Below are 16,145 nucleotides of genomic sequence, written 5' to 3'. Positions count from 1 at the left end.
TCACCCCCCAATGAGCTGTGTGTTCAGAATTGTGGCCCAATTCTGTGGAACTCCCTCTTGGTTGAGACCTCTTTCTGACTGAACTTCAGGCACCCATAGAGGCTTTGTTGTTTTCAGCAAGCAATTTAGGCAACACTTTTTGATTTTCTGATGAAATTTCCTTTGTTGGCATGTTCTTAAATGTTGTTAATATTCGTTTTTCTTCCTCTTATTCAGCTTACACACCCAGTCCTGAGCCTTCAGAGACAACTGCACCCAGCCTATCTTCAAGCACAAACACACAAACTGAGCATGTGAAACAGACTACACCGCAAGGGAACTCATCTGAGTACACAGTGATGTCTAGTTCTTCCACCACTGAACAACCATATACAACAGAGGTGTCTTCTCAGATAACATTCTCTGCCTCCTCCAGTGAGGTGACTTCTGAAACTCCAAGCACAACTAGTGAGACTACAACACCTACTCCATCCAAGACCCCTTCTATATCTAGTCCGGAGCCTTCAGAGACAACTGCACCCAGCCTATCTTCAAGCACACCCACTGAGCACATGAAGCAGACCACATCGCAAGGGACCTCACCTGAGTACACAGTGATGTCTAGTTCTTCCACCACTGAACAACCATCCACGCTAGAGATGTCTTCTCAGATAACATTCTCTGCCTCCTCCATTGAGGTGACTTCTGAAACTCCAACCGCAACTCGTGAGACTACAACACCTACTCCATCAAAGACCTCTTCTATATCCAGTCCTGAGCATTCAGAGATAACTGCACCCAGCCTATACTCAAGCACAAACACACCCACTGAGCACTTGAAGCAGACTACCTCAGAAGGGACCTCATCTGAGTACACAGTGATGTCTACTTCTTCCACCAGTGGACCACCATCCACAACAGAGATGTCTTCTCAGTCAACAATGTCAGTCAACTCAAGTGAGGTGACTTCTGAAACTCCAACCATAACTCGTGAGACTACAGCACCTGCTCCATCCAACACCCCTTCTACACCCAGTCCTGAGCCTACTGAGACAACTGCACACAGCCTGTCCACAAGAACAAACACACCGACTGAGCACATGGAGCAGACTACCTCAGAAGAGACCTCATCTGAGTACACAGTGATGTCTAGTTCTTCCACTACTGAACAACCAACCACAATAGAGATGTCTTCTCAGATAACATTCTCTGCCTCCTCCATTGAGGTGACCTATGAAACTACAAGCACTATTAGTGAGAGTACAACACCTACTCCTTCCATGACTCCTTTTACTTCTCGTTCTGAACCTTCTCAGACAACTGCAGCCATCCTAACTGCTAGCACCAACACCACCCGTACAACTGCACCTACCCTGTATTCAAGCACAAACACACCCACTGAGCACATGGAGCAGACTACACCCCAAGGAACCTCTTCTGAGTACACGGTGATGTCTAGTTTTTCCAACACTGAGCAACTATCCACAAAACAGCTTTCTTCTCAGTCCACATTCACTACCTCCTCCAGTGAGCATAGTACTGAAACTTCAGCTACAGCTAGTGAGACTACAACACCTATTCCATCTAATACCCCTTCTACATACAGTCCTGAGCCTTCTGAGACAACTGCACCCTTCCTATCATCAAGCGCAAACACACCCACTGAGCACATGAAGCAGACTACACCACAAAGAACCTCATCTGAGTACACGGTGATGTCTAGTTCTTCCACCACTGATCAACCATCCACAAAACAGCTGTCTTCTCAGTCAACATTGTCTGTCTCCTCCAGTGAGTTGAACTCTGAAACTACAAGCCCTGCTAGTGAGAGTACAATGCCTACTCCTTCCATGACTCCTTTTACTTCCAGTTCTGAGACTTCTGAGACAACTGCACCCAGTCTATCATCAAGCTCAAACACACCCACTGAGCACTTGAAGCAGACTACACCACAGGGAATCTCATCTGAGTACACAGTGAAGTCTAGTTCATCCACCACTGAGGAACCACCCACGACACAGCTGTTTTCTCAGTCAACATTCTCTACCTCCTCCATTGAGGTGACCTCTGAAACTCCAACCACAACTAGTGAGACCACAACATCTTCTCCCTCCAAGACCCCTTTCACCTCCAGTCCTGAGCCTTCTGAGACAACTGCACCTACACTGTCTTCAAGCACAAACACACCCACTGAGCACATGGAGCAGACTACACCCCAAGGAACCTCATCTGAGTACACAGTGATGTCTAGTTCTTCCACCACTGAGCAACCATCCACAAAACAGCTGTCTTCTCAGTCCACATTCACTACCTCCTCCAGTGAGTTGACCTCTAAAACTACAAGCACTACTAGTGAGAGTACAACATCTACTCCTTCCATGACTCCTTTTACTTCTCCTTCTGAACCTTCTGAGACAACTGCAGCCATCCTGTCTGCTAGCACCAACACCACCCATACACCAGAACAGAGCTCACCACAAGGGACCTCATCTGAGTACACAGTGATATCTAGTTCTTCCACTACTGAACATCCATCCACAACAGAGATGTCGTCCCAGTTAACATTCTCTGCCTCCTCCAGTGAGTTGACTACTGCAACTACTACTACAACAAGTGAAACTACAACACCTACTCCATCCACAACCTCTTTTACATCCAGTCCTGAGCCTTCAGAGACAACTGCACCCAGCGTATCTTCAAGCACAAACACACCCACTGAGCACATGAAGCAGACTACCTTAGAAGGGACCTCATCTGAGTACACAATGATGTCTAGTTCTTCCACTACTGAGCAACCATCCACAAAACAGCTGTCTTCTCAGTCTACATTGTCCGTCACCTCCATTGAGGTGACTTCAGAAACTCCAGCCACAACTAGTGAGACCACAACACCTACTTCATCCACCACCCCTTTTACTTCCAGTTCTGAGCCTTCTGAGACAACTGCAGCCATCCTATCTGCTAGCACCAACAGCACCCGTACAACAGAACGGAGCTCACCACTGCTTACAACTTCCACAGCCTATCATGGATCTGCTAGCACTGAAATTGCCACTAGTGGAACATCTCATTCATCGACATCCCTTGAAACAAGTGGAGAGACTTTCACCACTATTGTAGCTCAAAGCACTTCCAATACAACATTATCATCTGCATCCATCGCTGAGTCCATAACCACACACTCTACTACTAGCATATCAGAAATGTCCCCAACACTGTTGCCCACTACATTAACGCCTTTTGCTTATACTACTATTAAAATATCGACCTCCGAGGCATCTTCACCTTCCACCACTACTCATGGGCCCACATCGACTAATTCACAGCTTACAACTTCATCTGGTAAGTATCTGTGTAATCATATGGAAATGATGTTTATCTCACAGTACAGTATTCCAATGTTTAACAGTTTACACATGCTGCCCATACTGGACCAACTACAAAGGTATTGTATTAATTTACAAGGACTTAAGTTGTTAAAGTCTCAGATATCTTCAATACTGTTTGATGCGTTATATCCCTGTTAGATCACTCCCGTCTTTGTAGGAGTGGCTCTAAGTGGTTCCCCATGACTCAGGGACACAGGTCACCCCCCAATGAGCTGTGTGTTCAGAATTGTGGCCCAATTCTGTGGAACTCCCTCTTGGCTGAGACCTCTTCCTGACTGAACTTCAGGCACCCATAGAGGCTTTGTTGTTTTCAGCAAGCAGTTTAGGCAACACTTTTTGGTTTTCTGATGAAATCTAATTGATTCTATCATTTGTATTTCTCTTGAACCCTCACTGGACACTTCTTAGAAATCATCGCTTTACAGCATATATATTGTTGGATCCTGATATGAGGGCTCTTTTATCGGCTTGTTCTTAAATATTGTTAATGTTCTGTTCTGTTCTGTTCTCTTCCTCTTCCTCAGCTTCTTTCACCACAGTTGTCCCTCTCGGGTGCCTTAATGGTGGAGTGCTTGTTGAGGGTTTTTGTCATTGCCCATCTCCCTATACTGGGCAGAATTGTGAAGAGGCAAAGAATGAAATCCAAGTGGGTAAGTCTGAGCATTATTAGTTCAAGTCTCCTGCTCTCTGGCTCTTCCTTTGAAAACAAAAGCTCAGGAATGTCAGGGTATGTGTAGTAATTTTCTAGGTGGGCAATATTTGTGGTCCTGCGGCTTCAAACTTTGTGTTTTGCATTGTTGGGAGTGATCTTGCTTCTTTGATGACATGAGTGTTTCTCTATTGAAGACTTGAGACACGAGTGCCCAAGCCAGCCTTCCATAATATTGTGCTCTCCAGACATGGCTGTCCTCCCATCTGACTCAGTGAGCATGGCCAATGGCCAGGGAGGATTTGTAATTGCAGCCCAATGACACCCGAAGGGCACCAATGTGAGGGACCACTCTGGCCTCAAGAATGTCACCTGCCTCAGGGCCTGGAGAGTTCGTGTCAGCAAGAGTAGACTACACTGAGCTGATACGCGCACATTCCAGTGTATTTCACACCCTGTACCAGCGCCCTTTCTCTGCACACTTGGTGTGCGTTCAGAAGTGATTCATGTTGTTTCCATGATCACTGCAATTCTTCTGTGACTCAATGGACACCTGAAGTGCTTATCCTCACATCTGAAACTGTGGCTGTACCTTCATGTTTAATGACTCCTGTGCTTTCTGATCACAGTGACTGTTGTGGCCACAATCAATGTCTCTGTAACAGTGAAGAATCGGAAGTTCAGCCCAGAGATGGCGAATTCCAGCTCTTCTGTCTTCAAGACATTCGTGAAGATCTTTGAGGAACAGGTGAGGGGTGGCTGGGAGTGCACAGAGAGATGACACCCCCCAAAATACCCACACCCAAACCCGAACCCTATGGCGACTTCTGAGTCCAGGCCCCATTCATACTCCATTCCTCAGTGGTGAAGTTCATTCACAGCAAGTCTGGAAACACAGTCAGGTTTCCCTCATTTGAAATACCTGGATATTCAGCTTCAGAAATGGAGCCATCAGATGAGTATAGAAAGCTGTTTCTGTAATTTGTAGCTCAGAACTGATGGTTCAAACCCTAATACACACATCAGGAACCGTCTTCCTAATTGAAAGACCAATGTTAAAGTGGCAAAGGTCATCTTCCAGCCTTTATAATCATCCCATCCCTTTGGCCAGGCTGCCTGCTGGGAACTGGAGTCCAAGAACAGCTGGGGGAGGGCCACCGACTAGCCATGCCCAGCACAGGAGATACCCCAAAGGTGTGTTGGAAGGGTGGAGGAGGTAAAGGAGCACAGCAGGATAGAGAGGCCCTACTCAGCACACAGGAGGGACCCAGAATCTGCTGGGATGGGGGGTTTAGTATTTCTCAGATCAACAAACTAGTTTACATGTGGAGTTTTTTGTTGTTTCTTCTGCCGTGGAAATTCCTGCATTGCAGGGATTGGACCCAATAACCCTCAGGTCCCCTCCAACTCTACAGTTCTATGATTCTAGGGCTGCTGACCTGTACCTCAAAGAGGCACCCTGTCTGATATGATCGGGGTGGCGGTCATACTCGCAGTGGGCAGCTGCTCTGCTGTTTATGTGCAGAACCTGCTGTTGGTTGGTGCTTCCGACTGTTGCTGTCTATGCAGCTGAGATGAGACCTCTCTCTCCTTGCAGATGGACATCTTCTATGCGGACATTCCTGGGTACACGGGTGTAAAGGTGATTCGGCTGAGGTGAGTCACAGAAGAGATACAGCTGGGGACCAAGTATGGGAGGGAGGGTGCTGCTTGGTGCCATGCAATCTCCTGGGTCGCTGCTGTGAGTGGCCACTCCCCTTTAAGCGACAGCCCCCACTACCATCATTCACCTCACATCAGGCTGGCTGAGGGCACCTTTGGGGTTGTGGCTAAGTGATTTCTCTCTCTTCCTTCCTGCTGCCTCTTCTCAGCAATGGTAGTGTTATTGTGGACCACGAGGTGCTCCTGCAGCTTCACTTCTCAGACTTCAATGCTTCTTACAATGCTTCCATGAAGAACCTCACACAGACCTTGCAAAAGAATTGCACTTCCAATGACAAAGGTGAGGAGGCGCCTGCCACTTCTCGTGGGAAGGTCTGGCTGGCATGAGAAAGCAGAAGTCATCCAATGGTTGTGATTCTGTCCCTCCTTATTTGGGAGTAAATTGCACCAGCATCACAAGTGCATGTACTCCTGAGTCAACATGCATAGGATGGGGCTCCCAAGGTGGTAGTCAGGAGTTAAGCCTGGGGTTGCCAGCCACACTGGGAGCCCAAAGACAGGCTGTGAGGCGGCCGGTGAGCCACCTCTCTGCAGAACCTGAGCAGCTCCACTGTCCAAGGTCACCCCAACTCCCCTGGTCCAAAACAATTACGTTGTTTCACTAGGAACAGAGGTATCCCTTTGAGATTGAGCAAGACGAAACTGTACGAAAGCTTATTGTCCAAAATGGAATGAATTTCACTCCAAACAGGAATCAAGAATAGAATGAGCTTCAGTTAGGCTGTATCTGAGGCCACCTAGTGTTATCTATCCAGGCTGAGGAGTGAGGGTGCAAACCCTTCTCTGATACCCCAGCAGCAGTGCTGTAACATCAACTGACCCCAGCTGATTTTCCCATGCCCACATGGAGATGAATATCAGGTTGCTTCCTGTCAGAAGAGGTGTGCTTCCTTCAGCCTTGGTGGCAGGGAGTCATGACAAGTGGGGGCGGGAGTTGAAGAAGAGGTCCCTCCCCATGGATGTCCCCCCCCCCCTGTGATTTCTTCCTTTCAGAAGCCTCACCTTTACTTTCCATCTCAACTTTAGATAAGCTCTGCTTTACTGAAGGAGCATCTCGTGTGACCGCAGTGCCCCTGAGTCCTAAAGGTGAGGACTGCCGTGTGAGAGGGGATTAGTGTGTGGGATAAATATATATCTGCTCCAGAGAAGCGGACACGGAGCAATGGATCCAAACTACAAGAAAGAAGATTCCACCTAAACATTAGGAAGAACTTCCTGACAGTAAGAGCTGTTCGACAGTGGAATTTGCTGCCAAGGAGTGTGGTGGAGTCTCCTTCTTTGGAGGTCTTTAAGCAGAGGCTTGACAACCATATGTCAGGAGTGCTCTGATGGTGTTTCCTGCTTGGCAGGGGGTTGGACTCGATGGCCCTTGTGGTCTCTTCCAACTCTATGATTCTATGATATATATATATATATATATATATATATATAATGGTGATGATGATCTAGCAGCCAAGCTCCTCTTTTGTTCTCCTAGTCCAGGGGTCAGCAAACTTTTTCAGCAGGGGGCCGGACTATATTTTGAAAAAAATAATGAATGAATTTTATTCTCTCAAAATAACCCAGAGATGCATTTTAAATAAAAGCACACATTCTACTCATATAAAAAAATGCTGATTCCGGGACCGTCCGCGAGCCGGATTTAGAAGGTGATTGGGCCGGATCTGGCACCTGGGCCTTAGTTTGCCTACCCATGTCCTATTCCCATGCATGTGGTGTTGTGAGACATTTGCATTCTTCCTTTGCTGACCCTACTCTCTCCTTTTCCATTCCTAGATCTGTCGGACGAATGCAAGAATGCCTCAGTGGTGGCACAAAACCTCCAGCCATATTATGTGGCACGGATCATCAACAACACACTTCATTGTGTCTCTAATTGCAGTGATTGGAACCCCCACCCATTCCACTGTGTGAATGGAAAGTGCCACATCACCTCTGAGGGGCCCAAATGCCGGTGAGTAGCATGCCAGGGGGTGAAGGAGGGAGAGGAGACATGCGGTCAACTCTTCCCCGTAGGCGGGTCCAATAAGTACTATCTGTGGTGAATAGTTATGTGTGTTTTTTAAAAATAGTCTAATACAATTTGTTACCTATCCGTTCTAGGGAGATGCCAAGCACAACAAGTGAAACATCCATTTCTACAAATTTGAAAACAACACCTTCTGCTTATACTACTACGAAAATATCCACCACTTCTGAAACTCCAAGCACAACTAGTGGGACTACAACACCTACTCCATCCAGAACCACTTCTATATCCAGTCCTGAGCCTTCTGAGACAACTGCACCCAGCCTATCTTCAAGCCCAAACACACCCACTGAGAACATGAAGCAGAGTACACCACAAGGGACCTCATCTGAATACACAATGATGTCTAGTTCTTCCACCACTGAACAACCATCCACAATAGAGATGTCTTCTCAGTCAACAATGTCAGTCAACTTCAGTGAGGTGACTTCTGAAACTCCAACCACAGCTAGTGAGACTACAACACCTACTCAATCCACAACCCCTTTTACATACAGTCCGGAGCCTTCAGAGGCAACTGCACCCAGCCTGTCTTCAAACACTAACACACCCACTGAGCATGTGAAGCAGACTACACCACAAGAAACCTCATCTGAGTATACAGTGATGTCTAGTTCTTCCACCACTGAACAACCATCCACAACAGAGGCGTCTTCTCAGATAACGTTCTCTGGCTCTTCCATTGAGGTGACCTCTGAAACTCCAACCACAACTCGTGAGACTACAACACCTACTCCATCCAAGACCCCTTCCACATCCAGTCCAGAGCCTACTGAGACAACTGCACCCAACCTATCTTCAACCACAAACACACCCACTGAGCACCTGAAGCAGACTACACCACAAGGGACCTCATCTAAGTACACAGTGATGTCTAATTCTTCCACCACTCGGGAACCACCCACAACACAGCTGTTTTCTCAGTCAACATTGTCTGTCTCCTCCACTGAGTTGAACTCTGAAACTACCAGCACTACTAGTGAGAGTACAATGCCTACTCCTTCCATGACTCCTTTAACTTCTAGTCCTGAGCCTTCGGAGACAACTGCAACCACCCTATCTTCAAGCACCAACACACCCACTGAGAACGTGAAGCAGAGTACACCACAAGGGACCGCATCTGAGTACACAGTAGTGGTGTCTAGTTCTTCCACCACTGAACAAGTATCCACGAAACAGCTTATTTCTCAGTCCACATTCACTACCTCCTCCAGTGAGTATAACACTGAAACTACAATTACAACTAGTGAGATTACAACATCTACTCCATCCACGACCCCTTCTATATCCAGTCCTGAGCCTTCAGAGACAACTGCACCCAGCCTATCTTCAAGCACACCCACTGAGCACATGAAGCAGACTACACCACAAGGGACCTCACCTGAGTACACAGTGATGTCTAGTTCTTCCACCATTGAACAACCATCCACAACAGAGGTGTCTTCTCAGATAACATTGTCAGTCCCCTCAGGTGAGGTGACTTCTGAAACTACGAGCACTATTACAAGTACAGCAAGTACTACAAGTACAACACCTACTCCTTCCATGACTCCTTTTACTTCTCGTTCTGAGCCTTCTGAGACAACTGCAACCATCCTATCTGCTAGCACCAACACCACCCGTACACCAGAACAGAGCTCCCCACTGCTTACAACTTCCACAGCCTATCATGGATCTGCTAGCACTGAAGTTGCCACTAGTGGAACATCTCATTCATCGACATCCCTTGAAACAAGTGGAGAGACTTTCACCACTATTGTAGCTCAAAGCACTTCCAACACAACATTATCATCTGCATCCATCGCTGAGTCCATAACCACACACTCTACTACTAGCATATCAGAAATGTCCCCAACACTGTTGCCCACTACATTAACGCCTTTTGCTTATACTACTATGAAAATATCGACCTCCGAGGCATCTTCACCTTCCACCACTACTCATGGGCCCACATCGACTAATTCACAGCTTACAACTTCATCTGGTAAGTATCTGTGTAAGCATATGGAAATGATGTTTATCTCCCAGTACAGTATTCCAGTGTTTAACAGTTTACACATGCTGCCCATACTGGGCCAACTACAACGTTATTGTATTGCTTTACAAGGCCTTCAACAACTTGAGTCTAGGATATCTTCAATACTGTTTGATGCGTTATATCCCTGTTAGATCACTCCCGTCTTTGTGGGAGTGGCTCTAACTGGTTCTCCATGACTCAGGGACACAGGTCACCCCCCAATGAGCTGTGTGTTCAGAATTGTGGCCCAATTCTGTGGAACTCCCTCTTGGTTGAGACCTCTTCCTGACTGAACTTCAGGCACCCATAGAGGCTTTGTTGTTTTCAGCAAGCAATTTAGGCAACACTTTTTGATTTTCTGATGAAATTTCCTTTGTTGGCATGTTCTTAAATGTTGTTAATATTCGTTTTTCTTCCTCTTATTCAGCTTACACACCCAGTCCTGAGCCTTCAGAGACAACTGCACCCAGCCTATCTTCAAGCACACCCACTGAGCACATGAAGCAGACCACATCGCAAGGGACCTCACCTGAGTACACAGTGATGTCTAGTTCTTCCACCACTGAACAACCATCCACAACAGAGGTGTCTTCTCAGATAACATTCTCTGCCTCCTCCAGTGAGGTGACTTCTGAAACTCCAAGCACAACTAGTGAGACTACAACACCTACTCCATCCAAGACCCCTTCTATATCTAGTCCTGAGCCTTCAGAGACAACTGCACCCAGCCTATCTTCAAGCACACCCACTGAGCACATGAAGCAGACCACATCGCAAGGGACCTCATCTGAGTACACAGTGATGTCTAGTTCTTCCACCACTGAACAACCATATACAGCAGAGGTGTCTTCTCAGATAACATTCTCTGCCTCCTCCAGTGAGGTGACTTCTGAAACTCCAAGCACAACTAGTGAGACTACAACACCTACTCCATCCAAGACCCCTTCTATATCTAGTCCTGAGCCTTCAGAGACAACTGCACCCAGCCTATCTTCAAGCACACCCACTGAGCACATGAAGCAGACCACATCGCAAGGGACCTCACCTGAGTACACAGTGATGTCTAATTCTTCCACCACTCGGGAACCACCCACAACACAGCTGTTTTCTCAGTCAACATTGTCTGTCTCCTCCAGTGAGTTGAACTCTGAAACTACCAGCACTACTAGTGAGAGTACAATGCCTACTCCTTCCATGACTCCTTTAACTTCTAGGCTTTGTTGTTTTCAGCAAGCAGTTTAGGCAACACTTTTTGATTTTCTGATGAAATCTAATTGATTCTATCATTTGTATTTCTCTTGCACCCTTACTGGACACTTCTTAGAAATATTCGCTTTAAGTGGTAAATGGACCCCTGACCTGGCCGACTCGGGGGTTGCGGCGCTCATCTCTCTTTATTGGCCGAGGGAGCCGGCGTACAGCTTCCAGGTCATGTTGCCAGCATGACTTAGCCACTTCTGGCGAACCAGAGCAGCGCACGGAAACGCCGTTCACCTTCCCGCCAGAGCGGTACCTATTTATCTACTTGCACTTTGACGTGCTTTCAAACTGCTAGGTGGGCAGGAGACTTACTGGACACTTCTTAGAAATAATCGCTTTAAGTGGTACAGCATATAAATTGTTGGATCCTGAGATATGAGGGCTCTTTTGCTGGCTTGTTCTTAAATATTGTTAATGTTCTGTTCTCTTCCTCTTCCTCAGCTTCTTCCACCACAGTTGTCCCTCTCGGGTGTCTTAATGGAGGAGTGCTTGTTGGGGGTCGTTGTCACTGCCCATCTCCCTATACTGGGCAGCGATGTGAAGAGGCAAAGAATGAAATCCAAGTGGGTAAGTCTGAGCATTATTAGTACAAGGCTCCTGCCCTCTGGTTCTTCCTTTGAAAACAAAAGCTCAGGAATGTCAGGGTATGTGTAGTAATTTTCTAGGTGGGCAATATTTGTGGTCCTGCGGCTTCAAACTTTGTGTTTTGCATTGTTGGGAGTGATCTTGCTTCTTTGATGACATGAGTGTTTCTCTATTGAAGACTTGAGACACGAGTGCCCAAGCCAGCCTTCCATAATATTGTGCTCTCCAGACATGGCTGTCCTCCCATCTGACTCAGTGAGCATGGCCAATGGCCAGGGAGGATTTGTAATTGCAGCCCAATGACACCCGAAGGGCACCAATGTGGGGGACCACTCTGGCCTCAAGAATGTCACCTGCCTCAGGGCCTGGAGAGTTCGTGTCAGCAAGAGTAGACTACACTGAGCTGATACGCGCACATTCCAGTGTATTTCACACCCTGTACCAGCGCCCTTTCTCTGCACACTTGGTGTGCGTTCAGAAGTGATTCATGTTGTTTCCATGATCACTGCAATTCTTCTGTGACTCAATGGACACCTGAAGTGCTTATCCTCACATCTGAAACTGTGGCTGTACCTTCATGTTTAATGACTCCTGTGCTTTCTGATCACAGTGACTGTTGTGGCCACAATCAATGTCTCTGTAACAGTGAAGAATCGGAAGTTCAGCCCAGAGATGGCGAATTCCAGCTCTTCTGTCTTCAAGACATTCGTGAAGATCTTTGAGGAACAGGTGAGGGGTGGCTGGGAGTGCACAGAGAGATGACACCCCCCAAAATACCCACACCCAAACCCGAACCCTATGGCGACTTCTGAGTCCAGGCCCCATTCATACTCCATTCCTCAGTGGTGAAGTTCATTCACAGCAAGTCTGGAAACACAGTCAGGTTTCCCTCATTTGAAATACCTGGATATTCAGCTTCAGAAATGGAGCCATCAGATGAGTATAGAAAGCTGTTTCTGTAATTTGTAGCTCAGAACTGATGGTTCAAACCCTAATACACACATCAGGAACCGTCTTCCTAATTGTCACTTTTGAAGGACCAATGTTAAAGTGGCAAAGGTCATCTTCCAGCCTTTATAATCATCCCATCCCTTTGGCCAGGCTGCCTGCTGGGAACTGGAGTCCAAGAACAGCTGGGGGAGGGCCACCGACTAGCCATGCCCAGCACAGGAGATACCCCAAAGGTGTGTTGGAAGGGTGGAGGAGGTAAAGGAGCACAGCAGGATAGAGAGGCCCTACTCAGCACACAGGAGGGACCCAGAATCTGCTGGGATGGGGGGTTTAGTATTTCTCAGATCAACAAACTAGTTTACATGTGGAGTTTTTTGTTGTTTCTTCTGCCGTGGAAATTCCTGCATTGCAGGGATTGGACCCAATAACCCTCAGGTCCCCTCCAACTCTACAGTTCTATGATTCTAGGGCTGCTGACCTGTACCTCAAAGAGGCACCCTGTCTGATATGATCGGGGTGGCGGTCATACTCGCAGTGGGCAGCTGCTCTGCTGTTTATGTGCAGAACCTGCTGTTGGTTGGTGCTTCCGACTGTTGCTGTCTATGCAGCTGAGATGAGACCTCTCTCTCCTTGCAGATGGACATCTTCTATGCGGACATTCCTGGGTACACGGGTGTAAAGGTGATTCGGCTGAGGTGAGTCACAGAAGAGATACAGCTGGGGACCAAGTATGGGAGGGAGGGTGCTGCTTGGTGCCATGCAATCTCCTGGGTCGCTGCTGTGAGTGGCCACTCCCCTTTAAGCGACAGCCCCCACTACCATCATTCACCTCACATCAGGCTGGCTGAGGGCACCTTTGGGGTTGTGGCTAAGTGATTTCTCTCTCTTCCTTCCTGCTGCCTCTTCTCAGCAATGGTAGTGTTATTGTGGACCACGAGGTGCTCCTGCAGCTTCACTTCTCAGACTTCAATGCTTCTTACAATGCTTCCATGAAGAACCTCACACAGACCTTGCAAAAGAATTGCACTTCCAATGACAAAGGTGAGGAGGCGCCTGCCACTTCTCGTGGGAAGGTCTGGCTGGCATGAGAAAGCAGAAGTCATCCAATGGTTGTGATTCTGTCCCTCCTTATTTGGGAGTAAATTGCACCAGCATCACAAGTGCATGTACTCCTGAGTCAACATGCATAGGATGGGGCTCCCAAGGTGGTAGTCAGGAGTTAAGCCTGGGGTTGCCAGCCACACTGGGAGCCCAAAGACAGGCTGTGAGGCGGCCGGTGAGCCACCTCTCTGCAGAACCTGAGCAGCTCCACTGTCCAAGGTCACCCCAACTCCCCTGGTCCAAACAATTACGTTGTTTCGCTAGGAACAGAGGTATCCCTTTGAGATTGAGCAAGACGAAACTGTACGAAAGCTTATTGTCCAAAATGGAATGAAATCAAGGTCTTCCCAGCATGCCAATTTCACTCCAGAGAAAAACAGGAATCAAGAATAGAAGGCGCCTCTGTTAGGCTGTATCTGAGGCCACCTAGTGTTATCTATCCAGGCTGAGGAGTGAGGGTGCAAACCCTTCTCTGATACCCCAGTAGCTCTCCTGCAACATCAACCGACCCCAGCTGAGTTTCCTATGCCAATATGGAGATGAATATCAGGTTGCTTCTTGCCAGAAGAGGTGTGCTTCCTTCAGCCTTGGTGGCAGGGACTCATGACAAGTGGGGGCGGGAGTTGAAGAAGAGGTCCCTCCCCATGGATGTCCTCCTCCCCTGTGATTTCTTCCTTTCAGAAGCCTCACCTTTGCTTTCCCTCTCTACTTTAGATAAGCTCTGCTTTACTGAAGGAGCATCTCGTGTGACCGCAGTGCCCCTGAGTCCTAAAGGTGAGGACTGGCGTGTGAGAGGGGATTAGTGTGTGGGATATATATATATATATATATATATATATATATAATGATGATGATGATCCAGCAGCCAAGCTCCTCTTTTGTTCTCCTAGTCCAGGGGTCAGCAAACTTTTTCAGCAGGGGGCCGGTCGACTGTCCCTCTGACCTTGTGGGGGGCCGGACTATATTTTGAAAAAAATAATGAATGAATTTTATTCCCTCAAAATAACCCAGAGATGCATTTTAAATAAAAGCACACATTCTACTCATGTAAAAAAATGCTGATTCCCGGACCGTCCGCGAGCCGGATTTAGAAGCTGATTGGGCCAGATCTGGCACCTGGGCCTTAGTTTGCCTACCCATGTCCTATTCCCATGCATGTGGTGTTGTGAGACATTTGCATTCTTCCTTTGCTGACCCTACTCTCTCCTTTTCCATTCCTAGATCTGTCGGACGAATGCAAGAATGCCTCAGTGGTGGCACAAAACCTCCAGCCATATTATGTGGCACGGATCATCAACAACACACTTCATTGTGTCTCTAATTGCAGTGATTGGAACCCCCACCCATTCCACTGTGTGAATGGAAAGTGCCACATCACCTCTGAGGGGCCCAAATGCCGGTGAGTAGCATGCCAGGGGGTGAAGGAGGGAGAGGAGACATGCGGTCAACTCTTCCCCGTAGGCGGGTCCAATAAGCACTATCTGTGGTGAATAGTTATGTGTGTTTTTTAAAAATACAATTTGTTACCTATCCGTTCTAGGGAGATGCCAAGCACAACAAGTGAAACATCCATTTCTACAAATTTGAAAACAACACCATCTACTTATGCAACCTCAGCAACTTCTGCTAATGCAACTACCACACCTTCTGCTTATACTGCTACGAAAATATCCACCCCAAAGACATCTTCCCCTTCCACCACTACTCATGGGCGTACATCGACTCATTCACAGATTACAAGCTCCTCTGGTAGGTATCTATATATTCATATGGAAATGATGTTTCTCTCCCAGCACAGTATTCCAGGGCTTAACAGTTTACATGTGCTGTGCATATGTTTCGGTGCCTTAACGCGAGTCCAGGATTTCTTCAACACCGCTTGATGTGTTGTTAGATCACTCCCGTCTTTGTAGGAGTGGCTCTAAGTGGTCCCCCGTGACTCAGGCACACAGCTCACCCCTCCCCCAGGAGCTGTGTGTTCAGAATTGTGGCCCAATTCTGTGGAACTCCATCTTGGCTGACACCTCTTCTTTAGTGAACTTCAGGCACCCGTGAAGGCTTTGTTGTTTTCAGCAAGCAGTTTAAGCAACACTTTTTGATTTTCTGATGAAATCTAATTGATCATTTGTATCGCTCTTGAACTGTCACTGGACACTTCTTAGAAATAATACCATTAAGCAGTACAGCATATAAACGGTTGGATCATCAACATCATCGCCATATATGAGGGCTCCTTTGTAAACTTGTACTTAAATTTTGGTTATGCTCTGTTTTCTTCCTCTTGCTCAGCTCCTTCCACCACAGCTGTCCCTCTTAAATGCCTTAATGGAGGAGTGCTTGTCGGGGGTCGTTGTCACTGCCCATCTCCCTATACTGGGCGACGTTGCGAAGAGGCAGAGAATGAAGTCCAAGTGGGTAAGTCTGAGCATTATTAGTACAAGACTCCCTGCTCACAGGTTTTTC

At 47.3% G+C, this 16,145-nt stretch overlaps 1 protein-coding gene across 1 annotated transcript in view; it reads left to right on the top strand.

The window, feature by feature from the left end:
• LOC308460283 (uncharacterized protein) overlaps positions 1 to 16,145 on the top strand; it is a 68,964-nt gene that overhangs the window by 44,225 nt on the left and 8,594 nt on the right. The window contains exons 10-20 of the mRNA XM_080976425.1: positions 217 to 3,321; positions 3,893 to 4,018; positions 4,647 to 4,765; positions 5,615 to 5,673; positions 5,889 to 6,019; positions 6,766 to 6,825; positions 7,516 to 7,693; positions 7,843 to 8,032; positions 8,561 to 8,591; positions 15,210 to 15,431; positions 15,972 to 16,097. Of these exons, the coding sequence (XP_080832551.1) occupies positions 217 to 3,321; positions 3,893 to 4,018; positions 4,647 to 4,765; positions 5,615 to 5,673; positions 5,889 to 6,019; positions 6,766 to 6,825; positions 7,516 to 7,693; positions 7,843 to 8,032; positions 8,561 to 8,591; positions 15,210 to 15,431; positions 15,972 to 16,097 (4,347 nt within the window). The remainder of the gene's footprint in view (positions 1 to 216; positions 3,322 to 3,892; positions 4,019 to 4,646; positions 4,766 to 5,614; positions 5,674 to 5,888; positions 6,020 to 6,765; positions 6,826 to 7,515; positions 7,694 to 7,842; positions 8,033 to 8,560; positions 8,592 to 15,209; positions 15,432 to 15,971; positions 16,098 to 16,145) is intronic.

This window comes from Podarcis pityusensis, assembly GCF_964106645.2.
Source record: "Podarcis pityusensis genome assembly, chromosome: 13".
Classification (NCBI taxonomy): Eukaryota; Metazoa; Chordata; class Lepidosauria; order Squamata; family Lacertidae; genus Podarcis; species Podarcis pityusensis.
This window is presented reverse-complemented; position numbering and strand designations above follow the sequence as displayed.